Source organism: Drosophila persimilis, unplaced genomic scaffold (assembly GCF_003286085.1).
Source record: "Drosophila persimilis strain 14011-0111.01,24,50 unplaced genomic scaffold, DperRS2 tig00001261-arrow-arrow-pilon, whole genome shotgun sequence".
In the NCBI taxonomy this organism is placed as follows: Eukaryota; Metazoa; Arthropoda; class Insecta; order Diptera; family Drosophilidae; genus Drosophila; species Drosophila persimilis.
The window spans coordinates 59476-72874 of NW_020825445.1; the positions used below are offsets into that span (position 1 = coordinate 59476).

Here is a 13399-nt window from a genome sequence, read left to right on the forward strand (position 1 = left end):
ATGGAAAACAAGCAAATTAATAGCTCGGCCCGTGTCTCTGTCTGTGTCTGCGGTCGTGTCCGGTTTACGTCACTTTTTTCGCTGAGGCGGACAGCTAATTAATGACAAAAGAGAAGAGAGAACCTTTCTTGAGGGGGGGAATGGGGGGACGGGGGGAAATTACGCTCAAATTCAAGAAAAATGCTGCACGTTCCGTATAAACTTCCGTTTCGGCAAAACTACTCGTACATAAATATCTATTATTTTGGTTGGGTTTTTTTCGGATCTGAATCCATGGCAGAGAGAGCACAGAGCACAGAGCACGGAGCACAGAGCAACTTCCTTCAACTGTCGTCGTGTTGGGCATTTGATTTCATTGAAAATGCGGCCGCTACGTGTTTATGAATGAAAATTAAGCAATAAGCTCTTGAGTGTGGACTGTGTGCCAGTCTGCCACTGAGTAGTATCTGTGTTTTTGTAATCGTATCTCTGTGTGTGTGTGTGTGTGGCAGGAAGAATTGCTTCCGTTGTTGGTTTTGTTTTCGTCTTTCATTTTTACATTCATTCATTTACTCATTCACTTCGGATTCAGGGCCCATCCCGCCTTGGGCTCATTCATTCATTCATTCATTCATTGTTCTTTTTTTTCCACTCTTCCTCCTTATCTTCCCTTTATTCTCTCTCTTGGTCTTATGTTGTTGTTGTTGTTGTTGTTGTGCCCTTTTCAGAGGGCATTGCGATTTTGAACAGATGTTTGCCATGCAACGAAGGAAGTACTTCCGATTTCATACATATGTACATATGTACACTTGTATGTATGTATCGATTCTGGATAAAACGAAATTCGTTCATCATTTTCTATTTAAACAAGTCCCTGAACACAAGTCTTCTGTTAACAGGCCTTCAACCCTTATTTATCGACAATTATAGACTGTTATCGATAGTTTATCGAGCCATATTAATAGTTTACTATCATAATCAATAACTAATCGACAATTTGTGATAAAAACCCATAAATAACGGACCGTTCTCGAACATCAACGATTATTTATCATCATTATCGATGGTTTATCGATAGCTAACACTATTTAATTACCATTATCGATTATTTCCAATGATACTCTATAATCAATCGACCTTTTCGTTGATATCTGCTAGGGGAAACTAGCTTTTCGCATCAGAACTGATGACCTCAAAGCAATACAACATCTTTCTGGGTTTCAGGGTATCCAAGGGTGTGTGTTTCCACAGAACTGATTTTCATTGTTGTTTTTGGCAACTACGTCGCATTAATGAAAACATTGGCATTGTCCGCTTCCTCTTCGGCGTCTTATTTTTTTGGTTTTTGGTCTCTGCTTCTGGGGTTCTTTCCTCACTTCCTTCCTTTCCCCACATTTCGCTTTAATGCCACGCCTCTAGTACTACGAAACACGCCAAATGGGAAACATGGGAAGCAGAAAAGCTGAGGCACCGGCGAAAGAGTGCCGCGCGGCAACAAAAACTAAATTCATTCATGAAATTCAGCCGAAACGCAACCGAAAAGCCATGGAAGGGGCCAGAGCTAGGGTAGGGAGCACCCAACAATGGGAATGGACAACATTTTTTGGGGGGAGGGACGGGGGGGCTCTGAGGCGAGTGGAGAGGATTCATGAATGAATGTACCGTCACGCTCTGCTCGATTCACTCCAGTGTTTTTATGCTTTCAATATTTCTCAAGATGTTTGCCTACGATTCTTACTGGTTTTTGTTGTTGTTTTTTTTGCTCGTTCTCTGCTCAACAATTGCGTAGGAAAACTGACCGATATGGCTAATTATTTCAAGCACTGCTTGGTGCTGCTTCTTCAATGTTTTTGGGGCGAGTAGTGGGCGAGGCGAGGCGAGTTTAGCATGCCACAACTGAGCGGAGCAGAGGCATAAACACGATTACAAATGGCAACGCAACCTCAAACAGAGACGCGACGCGACGCGACGCGACGCGACACATCAAGTCGCTGAGCATGACGAGAGCTCTGTTTGCGAAACTTTCTGTTGTTTGCTTTTAATTAAAATGCATGTGGGAATCAAATTACGTCGTCGTGTCTATGTATGCGGCCTGCCACCTGCCCACCACGTAGCCCACCTACCAAAAAAAAAAAAAAAAACCCGCACTCGCACTGCGAGAATGTGGCACACAATTATGGCAGCCACAGCAGCAGCCACAGCAGCAGCCACAGCAACAGCAGCAGCCACAGCAGCACAATGAATGCCATGCCTGCTCCATGGAAATAGTTGATGGCTACATAATTACATTTTCGCCCAAATGCAGCAGCACTAGCACTAGCACTAGCACTAGCATCTGGTTGCATGCCCCACTCTCAGGCGGCAGGTCGGAAGGTTGCAAAGCGATGGAGAGGCATCAGGCAGAAGACTAGCCACTTTTGAAGTCTAGCAACTTTTCGAGTGCTCAATTTGTTCATTCATAAGAAAAGTAGAAAAAAGCTACAAAAAACAGAGAAAGAAGTAAGAAAGGTACAGGCTGGATATCGACTAGGGAATACCCAGTAGTCGACTAGATTCTTTCGGGGATAATCATCCGAACCAGAGGATATGCTGTAGATCCTTAGAGAGCCCCCCAATCATAAAAATAGCTGTTCCATTCCATATTCTGGCTTTAAAATGAGATAATAGATGGATACTCAATAAATCCTGAGAAATAACCATTGATTAGGTTCGATTCTTTCTGATCAAGCATGCTCTTGCCCCCAAGACTTTCCACGAGGTACCTTAAGAGTTGCGGAAGAAAGTGCAGGTACAATTTCAGTGCATGTGTGGATGGATGTTGCATTGCAAAATGTATGAATGAACATGAACCCATGCCGCCACGTTGCGGGTGTACGAACGACAAATGCAGGCACAGCAACAGCCACAGCCACAGAAAACAGCAATTGCAATTGCAATTGCAACTGCAGTTGTTGTATAAGCAAAAAAAAAAAAAAAAGGTGAAGAGGCGGAGGGGCGGTGGGGCGAAAGGGGTGGGGTGGCATCATTCGAGTGAGTGAGAGGTGCACCAACTCTTTTTTATGAATGGCAAGGCGCAACTGCAACAACAGCAACAACAGCCATCAGGTTGTGGCAGCAACCACCGCTATATTTGGTCGTTGACGGCTACGAGGTGCAAATGTTAATGAAGCCAACGCAACAGCAATAGCGACGGCAAAAGAAATTGCAGGCCAAATGCATAACGGGGTTCGAAAATGTGGGTAGAAGAGAGGGCCAAGGGGGGCGACACCGCGAGTAGCAGGCTCATTCATGCTGTCTTTTGGTTTGGTTTTTTCCGGCAGGCGATCATAAAAATGTGCAACCAACGGACCATAAATCTAGCGAAAACATTTTCCATGACGTAACGCCCGTGGAATGCATGTAGCTGTCAGGCGGCATGCAAACAAATCGATAGACAAATCGTACGTTTTATCGGTATGCAAGTCTTCACAGCAGAGCCAGAGAAGGGTAGGAAGTGGCTCATCTCCCTTCGGAAAGAGCAGAACGCGTGGAGGGAAGTCTTTCGGAGGAAAGTGCTTCTACCAGATGGTACTGTGGACTGGTAGGTGGGTCTCCATGGGAGAACATCCTCAATGCTGACCAAAACGTTGCACACTTCATGATTGAGTTGATTGAGTCTTACGCCTCATCTCATTCCAGCTCTCGTCGTACATCGTTTCATTGAGTATTTTGTTGCGTTCAATTAATTGTCAATAAACCCAGGAACAGCAACAAGAAACCCGAAAAGAGAAAAAACATTCGACAATAAATTGTATGGAAAACAAATCAATTACAAAATTGTGTTGGCAGCTCTTTCGCTCTCCTTTTAATTGCGTCCCACATTTTGAGCGGCTTTTATGGAAGTTATTGCCGCTAGCTGTTGTTGTTTCATTCATTCATTCATTTGGTAGACAGCAACACACACAGAAAGATAGACATATGCTCGTACAATAATTCATTTCATTGATCAAATAAACATTTTGCTACACATTTCGATAAATTAAACACGAAAACAGCCTCCATGCCCCTGACAGCGGCAGGGCGTAACTGTGGGGCAGATGGAGAACTGATCGATGCTGCGTTTTCCATTCATAAAAATTGATTGCACTTGCTGTGGGGGCCATGTGGTGCGGCAAACTACTGTTCATCCGCCGCCGGTATTTCGGTATTTGTTGTACAAGAGATAAATTCATTGAATTTTGAGGGCAGTACAGGGTAGGGCAGGGCAGAGCAGAGCAGGGCAGTGCAGGGCAGGGCCCTTCCTCCCACTGTTTCCTAACTCTATTCCTATTCCTAACTTGATTTGTTCTTAGCAACAATCAGTACTTTCGGATAAGCGGAATATTTCAAATCTGCGTTTTAATGAGTACTCCGGGGCAACTCCATTGCACCACAGATCATGCGTATGAATGTGAATACGAATACGAATACGAATATCAATTAAATGCAGGAGGATTGCATCCCCAAAATGGAATGACGGCGGCAACCTGCGACGTGTCAGAAATTAATGGGCTATACAAAAACATTTGTGTTGTGTGTGTGTGTGTGTGTGTGTGTGTGTGTGTGTGTCGGTGTCTGCCCAACCACTCAAATGACAATTTCCGGCCGTCAGTTTTGGGCAGTGCCAATAAATTGGCAGCCCTGCTCGTATTTCAACAGCCACGCAGCAGCAGCCACAGCCACAGCAGCAGCAGAGTAGCGACAAACAAATGACAAGAGAGAAAAAAAAAAAAATACCAAAATCAGTGTATGGCGACCATGTGGGTGCCCCCCTAGAAAAATGACTCTAGGCAGAGCGATAACTATAAAATTTTATGGCATTTTACATAGCATTAGCCGATCCAAAAAAAGAGTCTGGTGTGTGTGTGTGTGTGTGTGTGAACGTTGTTAGCCAGTTACTAAATTTGGCTTAAATGAAGGCGAAACTTGTTACGTAGCCGGCCGGTGGTCGGCCCACATGGTCAGGCATCGCAATCAGGCATCAAGGCATCAGAGACTCAAATCATGAATGAATAGCCACCAGCCAGCAGAGCAGTCTGTTCGTTTTGTCAGTCAGTCAGCCAGCCAGCCAGTCAGTCAATCAGTCAGTCAGTCTGTCGCTCAGTCACATGACCATAATTGATTTTCGAAATGAGCGCAGTTAACATGACGGCGACAAATTTTCGCATCTAAAATGTGACAAAAAGAGCAAAAAGCCCAAAGACCGAAAAAAAACAACGACACACAAAAAGTGGAACCATATGGACAACATGTGCAGGCTACTGCAGAAATTGTTAATTCATTCAGTCCAAGACAAGTCCAAGAAAACCAAAACCAAAAAAAAAAAAGCCAACGAAAACCGAATCTAATGGTCTCGAGTCTCGAGAGAAAAAAATGGAAATTTCAGTGGGATGCAAAGACAAAAGGAGGCTCCAAAAGAATATAGAAACAGGAGTGGAATAAGAGCTTAAAAGGGTTTATAGGGCTGCCTAGTCATAGCGCCCTTTTGAGGGCTTGAACCGTCCCTGTGTGACTGGGACTGGGGCTCATCATTCAACAGTGTCTCGTCTCGTCTCCATTCATTCATTCATTCAGTTCACAACCACGCGCCCTGTAACTGCATTTGGTAGCTAATTTGCATAGTTTTTCAGCTCTGTGGTGTGCTTTGGATATTGCGTTGGCGTTACGAATCGAGGAACTGAACCCTAAGGCCTGGCCTGGGAAAGTGTTGCGGCTACACGGCACAAGATGATCACCACCATGATGACACTCTCTGTTGTGGGAAACCTTATAGCAATTGTGGGCTGCTGACGCTAATGAGCTTGTAGTGTCAGCAAAAAACACACACACACACACAAACACCAAAAAGAAACATTTACAATATTAACGAAAGAAGAGCGAATGAGTATCAGTAGTATCGCAGGGCAAGGCGAAGCATTGGAATAGGAAAAGTGCTGCCAAGGCATGAAGGAACGAACGGATCCAACGCCAGCTCAAATGTCAGACTTTTGGTATCAAAAATGTAGTATATACTGGTATGTATATATATACTGGTATATCCACGCTTCCGTTGCAACATTTCCGCAGCTGAGGCAAGCGAAAATGAAATTAAAATTAAATAAAATACATTCTCTGATTATCTAAGGGAAGGAAATTCGATTAATTTCATTCATTTAAGGCGTGTGAAATTGATTAAAGAATTTGCTAGAAAATAAATATTTGCTAAATTGGAATTTGAGTTGTCATATCCGTTCGTTCGGGTTTTGGGTTCGCCTCGCGTTTGCTCTGCCACAGAAATATAGACAGATATAAAGAGATATACATACATATGTATGTATGTATGTATATGTATGTGCGTATCTATATGGTATATAGAGCGCTTAGTATTTTTAGTTGGGTGTTCAATCTTCTCGAGACTGGGGGGCAGACAGCGAATGAAATGGTTACGAGCGAATTGCCAGGAGTTGGGGGACGGGACGGGACGGGACTCTGCCTGCCTGCCGGCCATTTCGGAGGGAGTGGTGTAGAGTGGAGTGTGGAGTGGAGTGGATACAGTGCGTCGTCTTCTGTTGGCTATGCGCCCGCCATTTGGCTGCCTCTGGCATGAATCATCATCATCAACCATGAGGAGAGCACCAGCAGAAGACATGGCCTGGTCGGGTTTTTTTTGTGCAAACAACATATTTTTGTTGCAATTTTTGCATTTACAAAAATACGCATTTTATGTTTACGGCATAGTCTGCCCGAAAAAAAAAAAAAAGAAAAAAACAAAATGCAGACGACGAGACAGTAGCAACATTTCTCCTCTCGTTTCCTGCCCACCGCCACGTCTCACGCACTCATAATTCTCATCAAAAATAGTTTTCGGCCAGCGAGAATTTACAACTTTGTCGCGTCCCGTACCCGTTTACCGTATTCAATTTGCAAGAAATCGAAAAGTAGCCAAGAAAATTGCAAATTTTCCATACTGCGTACTATTTTATTTCTTTTTTTTTTTCAAGAGGGAGATTTTTGTTTATCGTCTCGACTATACGAGCTGTTAGAAATATTTCGCCTTGGTGGTGGGCAAAAATAATGTGTACATAAATTGCAGAGCCTCAGAGCTCTCACCTCTCCACCCATTAAAAGGTTATCTCCCCCTCAATGGGTTCTCTTCGACGAGAGTACGCTTTGAGAATTTTCTTTGGCTAATTGTCTAAACAAACAGTGCGAAATAATGTTAGCGATTCGTCTGCGGTCGATTCTTGTTCCTCTGTACTCTTGTGTATTATTAATTTGGCTATTGCTGCATGGGGTGCACGTGTTATCATTATTGGGGCGTGGGTGTGATAATAAAGGATACTACCAGGCTTCTCGTGGGTTCAAGGCCATCTTTAAATGGGTTAAACGAAAGGAATTTCAAAACAATTCCATTGAAAAAATCGAACAAGTACTAGCAGCACTACATACTACAAATATTAAAGGTAGGAAATATTTAGGGCAAACCAATGATAAATATAGGTTTTGGGTGAAATGCATTTAAAAAATATATAAAAAAAGAAGGAAAAACTGAAAAAAAAAGAAGAATCACGATTCTTTCCCATACCGGGAATTGAACCCGGGCCTCCCGGGTGAGAGCCGGGTATCCTAACCACTAGACAATATGGGATGGATGACTGGACTCAACATTCACTCCACTCGAGGCCCGCGCGCACCCAACAGACACAGCAAAGCAGAGGAAACCCACTCAAATAAACTGTTAGCCACGCGCCGGTCTCTCAGTGCAATAGGCTAGGGGAAGCATATCCCGCTCGCGAGACAGGACACCTTGAGTTCGAATTCCATCACGGAACTTATTTTTGTCTTTTTTTTTTTTTTTTTTTGCTTACCGGAATTTTTGATGTGCGCAGGAACTCAAGCAAAGCCTCCAGAGAGCCCAAGGTGGAGGCCTGTACATAGACACCGGATGGGGCCAGTTTGATGTGACTCAAGGCACTCTTAAGCTCGCGGGCCACTTCCTCCCTGAAAAAGAAGAGAGGCGTTAATATCGATATTCTAGAGCAGAGAAGAGTTCCAACTCACTTGCAGATTTCCACCTCATCGGGTTTGTGGGCAATTAACAAATTGATGCCGGCAATGGCCTTCTCCAGATCCTTGGCGGCAATCTTCACGCCCTGGGCTGCCTTAACCTCCTTGTGCTCCACATAGGCATTCTTTACGCGCAGCTCTCGCATGGGCTGGGGCATGAGCAGGGAACGGATCTGGGTGACAATGGGGCCGTCTGTGCCGGCCAAGACCATGGTCTGGCCCTCGCGCAGCTTGCCATTAATGAGGATGGCATCGATGGTGGTGCCCAGACCAGGCAGGGCCTTCACCTCGAGAACTGTGGCCTGCAGCTCCTCGGAGTACATGAGCCGCTTAGTCAGCATATTCTGGCAGTAGTCGGTGATCATGAATAGGAGATTGCCCATGCCCTCGCCGGTGATGGCACTGGTGGGCACCAAAGAGATATATGTCTTGGGATCGGTGTTCTCGTAGTAGAGAGCCGCATTGAGGCCCTGTTCGGCAAACTGCAGTATGACTTCCTTGGTGCGCTGCTGGAATTCCAGCTGCGTGTTGCTCTGCTGCTCCTTGATCACATCGCGCACATCTCGCCGGGCCAGCACCTGCCAGTCGTACAGCCGATCGACCTTATTCAAAGCCACAATAAAGGGGCATCTCTTCTTCTTTAGCAGCTGTATGGACTCGAGTGTTTGCGGCTCCAGGCCGTGCATAATGTCCACCACCAGAATGGCGATATCACAGAGAGAGGAGCCGCGATTGCGCAGATTACTGAAGGACTCGTGGCCGGGTGTGTCGATGATGAGGAGACCGGGCAGGCGATGCTCAAAGCCTACGGCGCTCTTCACGTACTTTGTCTGCTCCTTGATGGCATCAATGGGTACATTGGTTGCGCCAATCTGCTGCGTAATGCCACCAGCTTCCGAGTCCTGCACATTGGTGCGACGCAGCTTGTCCAGAATCTTGGTTTTGCCCGTATCGACATGGCCCAGGACACAGACAACGCCCGCACGCAGCTCATCCGTGGTGCGTTTTTTCTCAGCCTCCGACTGACGCTTGATGATTCTCGCCTCGGCGCGCAGTCGTCGAGATTCGGGATCGTTGGCGAGGGTCTCCTCCTTCTCATCGGACTCGTCGCTCTCATCATCCGAATCGTCGCTGTCATCATCATCGCCGCTGTCATCATCATCGGTGTCCTCATCCTCGTCGGCCTTGCCATTGTTTGTTGTTTGAGAGGACTCCTCATCGGGTTCCGGCTCCGCCTCGCTGTCGGTGGCATCCCAGCTCTCCTTGACCACCTCCTCCTTGGGTGTTTCGGCGGCCGTGGCGGCCGCGGCAGCTGCAGCGGCTTCCTCGGCCGCAGCCTTGGCCTCCTCCTCCTCGGCCGTCCCCTTGGGTCCCTTCTTCTTGTTGGGCCGAATGCGAGTACCTGGAAAAGGGGTTCAATAAAGATTTAGTAAAGAATTTCTGCACAGCGGAACTCCATTTACCTGGCCTTGGTGCTCTCCTGTCGTTGGGATCGGGTATTTCGAGACCCTGAGCCTTGAGCGAATCCAGCAGAGCCTGCGCCCTGGCTCTATCCTCCTTCTGCTTCTTGGTCAAGAGCTTGCCCTCGGCCTTTAGCCGGGCCTTGCGCTCCGCCTCGCGCTGCTTCTTTTTCTCCTTCTTTTCGGCCTCCAGACGCACTGCCTCTAGTCGGGCTTCTTCGCGCTCATCCGCAAGTCGATTGCGCTCCTCCTCGAGTCTCTCCAGGCGCTCTTCCTCCTCCTTGCGCTTTTTCAACTGCTCCTGCATGGCCGCCACCATGGCAGCCGACATGCCCTTCTTTTTGCCATCCTTCTTTTCTTCCTCGGCCTCAGATTTCTTGTCCTTCTTTCCCTTCTTCTTGTTCTTGCCGCCTTTGGCGGTGGCATCCTCTGCAGGGTCTTCGCCATCGGCCTCTGGCTTGTCCTCCTCGTTGGGCTCTGGTTCAGGCTCGGTGACCTCTGGCGGAGGCTTCTCCGCTGGCTTCTGTTTGGGCTCGAGTGCTGCTCTCTGCTTGGCCTGGGCCGCCTCGCGTTTCTGGCGCTCCTTCTTCTCCTTTTTCTTTTGGGCAGCTGTCTTCATGGTGCTGCCGCCATCATCATCATCATCTCCGTCGGCGGCCTCATCGCCGGCATCATTTTCCGCTGGAACGCCGGCTCCAGCTGACTTCTTGTTCTTTTTCTTCTTGGAGAACTCATCGGCTAGCTCTTCGGGGGTGACAACAGCCGGTGCCGGTGCCTCGCCGGCATATTCCGCCTGCAGATCGGCCAAGACCTTGTCCAGATCTTCTTCATCATCATCTTTTCCCTTTCGCTTGGCCTTCTTGCTCTTCTTATCGTTCTTCTTCTGGGCCTTTACTGCCTCCGGCTCTTCCTCGTCGTCGTCGGGAGCGCTCTGCACGGCAGGCGCATCATCGTCGTCGTCGTCCATCAGCAGTTCGAAGGCCGACTTTTTGGCTGAATTGCCTTGGGGTGACGCCTCCTCATCGGAGTCGTTGTCAGCCTTTGACTTCTTGCCCTTGCCCTTGACATTGAGCTTCTTGACGGCTTTGGTCAATGCCTGGACTGCCGCAGCGTCGCTATCCTCGTTTTCAGACACCTTCTTGTTCTTCTTTTTGCCCTTCTGCTGCGGTGCCTGCTGCTGCTGCTGGTTCTTCTTGTTGTTGGCGCTCACCTTGTCGCTGTCCACATCGGAGTCCATGGGATTGCTTTGGCTTTCGCTGTGTGATTGAAATGCGGATGGGATGCAAATTTGCAATTGTTTTAGAAAGTTGCCAACACGGCATTCACAACGCTACTCTACTTACATTTCATCGGCCGAGGAACCGCCTTCGACCGTCGCCAATATCTCTTTCTTGCCCTTTTTAGCTTTAACCATCTTTCCTGGCGTAGTCGCAACACGCTCCTCCTCTGGACACCCACAAAATGCCGAAAGTTATTCACTGCTGAAAATTGCGCACACGCGACGCGATGGCAGCAAAGACGCTGGTACTGGTGCTTGGGCTTTTCCTCCGCAACGGCGGGCAGAACAATGGGGGCTGCTGCTTCTGTTGCTATTGGCGCTTCCGCTGTCGACGGCACCTTGACTTTTCTGTGTTCGCGCAACAATTTGGCTATTGAGCAATTTGGCAAACTGAATGCCAATTTTCGCAAATTTTTCGGAGAAAATGCACACAAACACTACGATTTGTTGCAGCTGATGTTGAGGTTATGTGCATCATATGTTGTTGTTATTCGGGGCAGAGTTGCCGCCAGGGTTTCTTCTTCGTGCGATATTTCGAGTGGTACCAGCTGCTGCGGTATCGATATCGCTGCTTTAAACTAGTATTTTTAACAATGAAGTAAATATGTATAAATAAATATATTAATAATGTTTTAGGATTACTGGACTTTTGATTCGATGTAAAAAGTCATCTGAAATTTTGCTATTTTAGCCAAACACACTGTGCGATATATTTCATTTTTCATCGATATTTCTACCGATTCAGTTTTAAATTCAAAAAAGTATTTACTAGTCTTAACGGATACCTTAACAACTTTAATACACTGTGCTTCATTAAGAATAGAAAACAGATGATGATGCCTTGCGACAAATTGTAGCAATCAGTCATCAGGAAGAGGTTCCTTAAAATCCCATTGCCCTGGTCCTAAGTGGCAGGCCCATGATGATGAAGAGTCGAAGAAAGAAGCTAAAGCTGGTATTGGAAAAAAGAAAATTGAATATACCTACGGACGACCTGTTTTTGGGGCGGTAACATTGAAAATTAAATCAGCTTGGAAAACAGAATATGAATTTTAGTTTCATGAATTATGGTATAAGTATGCCCAAATTCATTACGGATACCTGTTGACCAGCATTTTCAGCGGCCTAACTCAAGTTTGCTATTCAGTTTTAATAAAGGGGGTTTCAGTGTGCTAAGTTCGTATTTCTATGGGTATATTTTGAAAATGAGACGGTATATTTTGGTATACTTAGACGGTATATATAAAGGGTATGGACAACAGACAAAAACAGCCAAGACAAATTGCAAAGTTCATACGAACCTCACCTCGCGAGTGAGGAAAATATACCTTGAAAACAAAATCGGCAAGGTATATTGGGAAAGTGGCGTGGATTTCTCCTTGTCTGAGCAACAAAAATTCTGCCGAATTCAAGTTTTCTGTTCCTCCTCGTTCGACATTTTGTCATTCTGCCATTTTTGGGTATATTTCTGGGTTATTCTAGGATCTTTTCTGTTCGGGTTTTTTTTATAAAGAGTTTCCAGTTTTTTTCGCTTTTTCTTCGCATTGCAGGGCCAGCAGGTGTTAAGTATTTGTGGCTCAAATTTCGAGCGGGTAATCTTTCTAAACTTTACAGCTTGATTTGATAATTTTTTGCCACAATCTCGCAGACTTGTTATTTAGTAACATTCTAGATTCAGAGTCTGGGTTTCGAGTGATTTTGCTTTTCGCACGCATTTCGTTGCCGGCACTGTAAGTGTTTGTAAATTTTGGGGTCGGCTCGAATTTCGCGCGGCTTATTGTGTTTTCTTATCTTCATAGCTTGATATTTGCGGAGAAGGCTTTGCAGAATTTGTCCAAAGAGGCGACCGGCATTATAATCAAAGAAGAGGCATCGACGAGCGGCACTGCACAGGTGCCCATAGACGCGAGCTGTTGCTGTTTCTCAGCCTAAGAGAGAGGGAGATAGAAGAAAAAACGAACGGTACAAGAAAAAGGTACATTGTGACGCGTTTCTAGGTGAGAGTCGCCATGCACGGACATAGCGACTAAAAAGTAGGGGGGGGGGGGGGGGGGGGGGGGGGGGGGGTGGAAGAAAGAGTCTTATCAAATAAAAAACAAACTGTAATAATTAACAAATACTAATTATAATACGAAAGTATGCGAGATCCAAGCGAAAAAGTTACCCTCTGCTTATATTAGAAATGGTCCAAAATGTTTATTCAACGAAATTTTTTAAAATTATTTTTGTCTGTTTCGTATTCTAGGCAAAGAAACCGGAGAATCAGTCGGAAAAGGCAGAGTCGGGTGGAAGCGGGTCGCAGGCAGAGTCCAGCGACAGCCATTTGCAGCCTCTGAAAAGACATAATGCACAACATTATAAAAAGCAATCTAGACATGGACAACAGCAAGGAGAGCCTGACGATAAGTCCTGCTTTAGCCGGCAGGGCGTCATCACCTCTCTGCGCAACAACGGTGGTACCATCGATATGTACATCACCTTCGACGGGCAGGCTTCCAAACATATACATATCAGCTGCCTATCAGCTAGACGTGGGTCGACGTAGTCGAGTATTTGGGGTACAAGAAGGGGGAAAAGGACTCCCTGAAGCAGAACTGGGGAGAACCAGTCACCGAAT

General features: G+C 46.2%; 1 protein-coding gene and 1 non-coding gene across 2 annotated transcripts in view; both read right to left on the bottom strand.

The window, feature by feature from the left end:
* Positions 1 to 11219, bottom strand: part of LOC6601694 (eukaryotic translation initiation factor 5B) — a 35800-nt gene extending 24581 nt beyond the window's left edge. The window contains exons 1-4 of the mRNA XM_002026671.2: positions 10847 to 11219; positions 9507 to 10759; positions 8038 to 9445; positions 7845 to 7977 (exon numbers count right to left, since the gene is read on the bottom strand). Coding sequence (XP_002026707.1) covers positions 7845 to 7977; positions 8038 to 9445; positions 9507 to 10759; positions 10847 to 10917 — 2865 coding nt within the window. The 5' untranslated portion in view covers positions 10918 to 11219. The remainder of the gene's footprint in view (positions 1 to 7844; positions 7978 to 8037; positions 9446 to 9506; positions 10760 to 10846) is intronic.
* Positions 7553 to 7624, bottom strand: Trnae-cuc. Its single transcript has one exon. It is a non-coding gene; the product is annotated as a tRNA-Glu (tRNA).
* Positions 11220 to 13399: the final 2180 nt, after the last annotated feature.